This window comes from Leptodactylus fuscus, chromosome 7 (genome assembly GCF_031893055.1).
Source record: "Leptodactylus fuscus isolate aLepFus1 chromosome 7, aLepFus1.hap2, whole genome shotgun sequence".
In the NCBI taxonomy this organism is placed as follows: Eukaryota; Metazoa; Chordata; class Amphibia; order Anura; family Leptodactylidae; genus Leptodactylus; species Leptodactylus fuscus.
The window spans coordinates 153878240-153884607 of NC_134271.1; the positions used below are offsets into that span (position 1 = coordinate 153878240).

A 6368-nucleotide genomic window follows, 5' to 3' on the forward strand; every position below is an offset into this window, starting at 1 on the left:
TCCTACGGTCGGCCTCTCCTCTCCTGACATGGCTGATAACAGATAGTAATAGATTGTATTCCCCTGTCCTACAGTCGGCCTCTCCTGACATGGCTGATAACAGATAGTAATAGATTGTATTCCCCTGTCCTACAGTCGGCCTCTCCTCTCCTGACATGGCTGATAACAGATAGTAATAGATTGTATTCTCCTGTCCTACAGTCGGCCTCTCCTGACATGGCAGATAACAGATAGTAATAGATTGTATTCCCCTGTCCTACAGTCGGCCTCTCCTCTCCTGACATGGCTGATAACAGATAGTAATAGATTGTATTCTCCTGTCCTACAGTCGGCCTCTCCTCTCCTGACATGGCTGATAACAGATAGTAATAGATTGTATTCCCCTGTCCTACAGTCGGCCTCTCCTCTCCTGACATGGCTGATAACAGATAGTAATAGATGGTATTCCCTTGTCCTACAGTCGGCATCTCCTCTCCTGACATGGCTGATAACAGATAGTAATAGATTGTATTCCCCTGTCCTACAGTCAGCCTCTCCTGTCATGGCTGATAACAGATAGTAATAGATTGTATTCCCTTGTCCTACAGTCGGCCTCTCCTCTCCTGACATGGCTGATAACAGATAGTAATAGATTGTATTCCCCTGTCCTACAGTCGGCCTCTCCTCTCCTGACATGGCTGATAACAGATAGTAATAGATTGTATTCTCCTGTCCTACAGTCGGCCTCTCCCCTCCTGACATGGCTGATAACAGATAGTAATAGATTGTATTTCCCTGTCCTACAGTCGGCCTCTCCTCTCCTGACATGGCTGATAACAGATAGTAATAGATGGTATTCCCTTGTCCTACAGTCGGCCTCTCCTTTCCTGACATGGCTGATAACAGATAGTAATAGATTGTATTCCCCTGTCCTACAGTCGGCCTCTCCTCTCCTGACATGGCTGATAACAGATAGTAATAGATTGTATTCCTCTGTCCTACAGTCGGCCTCTCCTCTCCTGACATGGCTGATAACAGATAGTAATAGATGGTATTCTCCTGTCCTACAGTTGGCCTCTCCCCTCCTGACATGGCTGATAACAGATAGTAATAGATTGTATTCTCCTGTCCTATAGTCGGCCTCTCCTGACATGGCTGAAAACAGATAGTAATAGATTGTATTCCCCTGTCCTACAGTCGGCCTCTCCTCTCCTGACATGGCTGATAACAGATAGTAATAGATTGTATTCCCCTGTCCTACAGTCGGCCTCTCCTCTCCTGACATGGCTGATAACAGATAGTAATAGATTGTATTCCCTTGTCCTACAGTCGGCCTCTCCTCTCCTGACTGATAACAGATAGTAATAGATTGTATTCTCCTGTCCTACAGTCGGCCTCTCCTCTCCTGACATGGCTGATAACAGATAGTAATAGATTGTATTCCCCTGTCCTACGGTCGGCCTCTCCTCTCCTGACATGGCTGATAACAGATAGTAATAGATTGTATTCCCCTGTCCTACGGTCGGCCTCTCCTCTCCTGACATGGCTGATAACAGATAGTAATAGATTGTATTCCCCTGTCCTACGGTCGGCCTCTCCTCTCCTGACATGGCTGATAACAGATAGTAATAGATTGTATTCCCCTGTCCTACAGTCGGCCTCTCCTCTCCTGACATGGCTGATAACAGATAGTAATAGACTGTATTCCCCTGTCCTACGGTCGGCCTCTCCTCTCCTGACATGGCTGATAACAGATAGTAATAGACTGTATTCCCCTGTCCTACGGTCGGCCTCTCCTCTCCTGACATGGCTGATAACAGATAGTAATAGACTGTATTCCCCTGTCCTACGGTCGGCCTCTCCTCTCCTGACATGGCTGATAACAGATAGTAATAGATTGTATTCTCCTGTCCTACAGTCGGCCTCTCCTCTCCTGACATGGCTGATAACAGATAGTAATAGATTGTATTCTCCTGTCCTACGGTCGGCCTCTCCTCTCCTGACTGATAACAGATAGTAATAGATTGTATTCTCCTGTCCTACAGTCGGCCTCTCCTCTCCTGACATGGCTGATAACAGATAGTAATAGATTGTATTCCCCTGTCCTACAGTCGGCCTCTCCTGACATGGCTGATAACAGATAGTAATAGATTGTATTCCCCTGTCCTACAGTCGGCCTCTCCTCTCCTGACATGGCTGTTAACAGATAGTAATAGATTGTATTCCCCTGTCCTACGGTCGGCCTCTCCTCTCCTGACATGGCTGATAACAGATAGTAATAGATTGTATTCCCCTGTCCTACAGTCGGCCTCTCCTGTCATGGCTGATAACAGATAGTAATAGATTGTATTCCCTTGTCCTACAGTCGGCCTCTCCTGACATGGCTGATAACAGATAGTAATAGACTGTATTCCCCTGTCCTACGGTCGGCCTCTCCTCTCCTGACATGGCTGATAACAGATAGTAATAGATTGTATTCCCCTGTCCTACAGTCGGCCTCTCCTCTCCTGACATGGCTAATAACAGATAGTAATAGATTGTATTCTCCTGTCCTACGGTCGGCCTCTCCTCTCCTGACTGATAACAGATAGTAATAGATTGTATTCTCCTGTCCTACAGTCGGCCTCTCCTCTCCTGACATGGCTGATAACAGATAGTAATAGATTGTATTCCCCTGTCCTACAGTCGGCCTCTCCTCTCCTGACATGGCTGTTAACAGATAGTAATAGATTGTATTCCCCTGTCCTACAGTCGGCCTCTCCTCTCCTGACATGGCTGATAACAGATAGTAATAGATTGTATTCCCCTGTCCTACAGTCGGCCTCTCCTCTCCTGACATGGCTGATAACAGATAGTAATAGATTGTATTCTCCTGTCCTACAGTCGGCCTTTCCCCTCCTGACATGGCTGATAACAGATAGTAATAGATTGTATTCCCCTGTCCTACAGTGGGCCTCTACCCTCCTGACATGGCTGATAACAGATAGTAATAGATTGTATTCCCCTGTCCTACAGTCGGCCTCTCCCCTCCTGACATGGCTGATAACAGATAGTAATAGATTGTATTCTCCTGTCCTACAGTCGGCCTCTCCTGACATGGCTGATAACAGATAGTAATAGATTGTATTCTCCTGTCCTACAGTCGGCCTCTCCCCTCCTGACATGGCTGATAACAGATAGTAATAGATTGTATTCCCCTGTCCTACGGTCGGCCTCTCCTCTCCTGACATGGCTGATAACAGATAGTAATAGATTGTATTCTCCTGTCCTACGGTCGGCCTCTCCTCTCCTGACTGATAACAGATAGTAATAGATTGTATTCTCCTGTCCTACAGTCGGCCTCTCCCCTCCTGACATGGCTGATAACAGATAGTAATAGATTGTATTCTCCTGTCCTACAGTCGGCCTCTCCTGACATGGCTGATAACAGATAGTAATAGATTGTATTCCCCTGTCCTACAGTCGGCCTCTCCCCTCCTGACATGGCTGATAACAGATAGTAATAGATTGTATTCTCCTGTCCTACAGTCGGCCTCTCCTGACATGGCTGATAACAGATAGTAATAGATTGTATTCTCCTGTCCTACAGTCGGCCTCTCCCCTCCTGACATGGCTGATAACAGATAGTAATAGATTGTATTCCCCTGTCCTACGGTCGGCCTCTCCTCTCCTGACATGGCTGATAACAGATAGTAATAGATTGTATTCTCCTGTCCTACGGTCGGCCTCTCCTCTCCTGACTGATAACAGATAGTAATAGATTGTATTCCCCTGTCCTACAGTCGGCCTCTCCTCTCCTGACATGGCTGATAACAGATAGTAATAGACTGTATTCCCCTGTCCTACGGTCGGCCTCTCCTCTCCTGACATGGCTGATAACAGATAGTAATAGATTGTATTCTCCTGTCCTACAGTCGGCCTCTCCTCTCCTGACATGGCTGATAACAGAGAGCAGTAGTTTGTGTGACCCATGTGCATTACATATGAACCTGACATGAGACCCCCCCCTCGCCCCCCATAGATGGGACTGATAGCGCCCCCTTACTAATGCGTGCCTCATATTACACAACCTGAGACTCAGTTTTGGGAACAGACAAGTCTTTTATTACATCACAGCAGAGACAATCACACGGTATCAAAAGATGTATTGGGAGGGGGCGGCGATGGGATGACGGGGGCGCAGTCACTCAGGGTGCCAATTTTTTGGCAGCTTCGACCAACTGGGCGATATACTTCTGGATCTCGTCCGTGATGGGTTCAGCTTTTGTTCTGGTCTCTGCCAGAATTTGCCTGGGGGAAAGAGAACATGACATCATCATCCTCATCCTCACAGTAATGGCCGCCCATACAATGATCTATAAGATTGTCCTTACCCGGCCTGAGCTTTGATTTCATCTGGCTTTAAGCTGCTGAACCATTGCTGTGTGTTGGATGCAATGCTTTCAAAAAAGTTGGTCAGCGTTTCTTTGAGCTGATCGGCGGTGGCGACTTCTCTCTTCACCAGGCCAGCTGCAAAGAGCGGAAGACATTAGAACCGATGGAACGAGCTGCGATTCCCATCTGTGCCACTAGTTGGTGCTGTGTAGTTCTGCATTTTAAAGGCTATGCCAAGATGGCGCCGCCCGTCTTAATAGATTTTCATCTTTCGTGTGTGGTTTATTCTTCATTATTACGTTTTTTTTTTGCTATCTGGGGGTGTGACCTATACGTACAACACCTCAAGTCTTTCCTTCCCCACTATCTTACCTTCAAGGCTGCCGATGGCGAGGATGAGGATGGTCAGAGCCAAGACTTTCATGTCTGCGGGTATGATTCCTCTATTCCTGGAAAATCCCAAATATTTCTATAGTTACTATGACACAACATTATAAGATTGTTTTTTAAAAAATAAATAAATTCCAGTTATTAGTTTTTTACAAGCGCCCCCTGGCTCCGGCCCGGTGAAATCGCACTATTCAGTAAAACCTCAATCTATCTGCGCTGAGAGCATAAAATAATAAAATTAAAAAAAAAAAAGTCAAAAATAAAATAACTAAAAATTTAAAAAAATCAAATATTTAAAGTTTGGAGAATTGAACATCTTAATTAAATGAACATCAAATTAAAATAAATTTTAAAAAATTAAATCTAAGGATGAAAAATATTTTAAAAAAATTATCTACAATTTGAAAAAAAAAATCTGATTTTGCATTAATCTAAAATAATGTTAAAAAATATATCAAATTTAATTTTAAAAATAGTTAAAGCTGGAAAAACAAAAACATAAACCAATAACTAAGATTAAATAAAATCTATAAATTCTGAGAATTAAAAAATGTTTAACGGAAATGTAAAATATGGAAAAAAAAATTGATTTAAAAGGATAAAATACAATAAATATTTTGTGTAAAATATGTTAAAAACTTTTTGTTGCATGGTTGTTCCAAACTCCCCTATAGATTGCAGGTGGGGTATATATTGTCTATACACATTCATAAAACTGAATTAGAAAAAAAAAAAAAATTAATCAAAAAATTTTAAACCAAAAACATCCAAATCTCAATCTCCAGGATTTAGTCACATTGCAGATTCATTCAATAATATAACAAAAAATTCAGGAATCAACGAAAAAAATCTGAGGCATAAAAATGAGAAAGCGATCTGGGCCTGAGGGTGACGTACCTGTACTGATCCGGCGGTAATCCTCAGTTTTTGGGATGATGCTTAGCTCTTTGCCTGCTCCTTATATACAGGGGGTGACTCTCTGTGGCTCCGCCTCCTGGCTCCTCTGATTGGCCGCCTCCTGCTGACTGTTTCATTACCTTCCAAAGGTCTCTCTTCTCGCAATGTTGGCTCATTTTATCTCGGGGAGTTTTTGCTGAGTTTTTGTTGTCTCACCTTCACGTCGGGACTGAGAAAACAAAGGACAGGAAATCAGGAGTTTATTTTTTTAGGTTCCCCTGAGATGGTAAACACTAATAAAGAGAGTTTTTTTTAAGGGACAAAGGCCTTCCTCAGGAGTCTTCTCCACAACATGCCCGTATGTTGGGCGCACACATTGGGAGATACTCCTGATTCTTCAATGTGTCAAAAAATACAACATAAAACAATAAAAAATTTTTTCCAAAATTAGTAAAAAAATAAAAAAAATTTCAATTTTTATTTATCAATTTATTTAGATTTTTTTTCTAACATATTCTATAAATAGGTTAGATGTGACTTCATACCTCCCAACTTTCGAAGAACAGAAAGAGGGGCAAAATGTGCAGCAAATTTAGCGTCACCCAATTTTACATGGACCCCGCCCATTCTCATCCATTTTTCATGTGCCCCCACATGGTATAATCCTCCTAAAGTTACCCATACATTATATGTATATGTATGAAATCCCTATCCAGGTGGCGGAAACT

General features: G+C 43.2%; 1 protein-coding gene across 1 annotated transcript; it reads right to left on the reverse strand.

Annotated features, from left to right (window-relative positions):
* Positions 1-4060: 4060 nt before the first annotated feature.
* APOA2 (apolipoprotein A2) lies at positions 4061-5676 on the reverse strand. The gene is made up of 4 exons (XM_075281241.1): positions 5641-5676; positions 4726-4802; positions 4353-4488; positions 4061-4269 (listed from the first exon to the last, which is right to left on the reverse strand). The coding sequence occupies exons 2-4, from the start codon at positions 4775-4777 to the stop codon at positions 4167-4169; spliced, it is 291 nt and encodes a 96-aa protein (XP_075137342.1). The 5' UTR covers positions 4778-4802; positions 5641-5676; the 3' UTR covers positions 4061-4166.
* Positions 5677-6368: the final 692 nt, after the last annotated feature.

What these genes read in the sequence shown, in the direction of transcription:
- APOA2 (XM_075281241.1), bottom strand. Translation starts at nt 4,777, where the DNA reads ATGAAAGTCTTGGCTCTGACCATCCTCATCCTCGCCATCGGCAGCCTT. An exon ending in CGCCATCGGCAGCCTTGAAG is followed by an intron (nt 4,489 to 4,725) that starts GTAAGATAGTGG and finishes CGCTCTTTGCAG; the next exon opens with CTGGCCTGGTGAAGAGAGAA. An exon ending in GAAATCAAAGCTCAGGCCGG is followed by an intron (nt 4,270 to 4,352) that starts GTAAGGACAATC and finishes TCTTTCCCCCAG; the next exon opens with GCAAATTCTGGCAGAGACCA.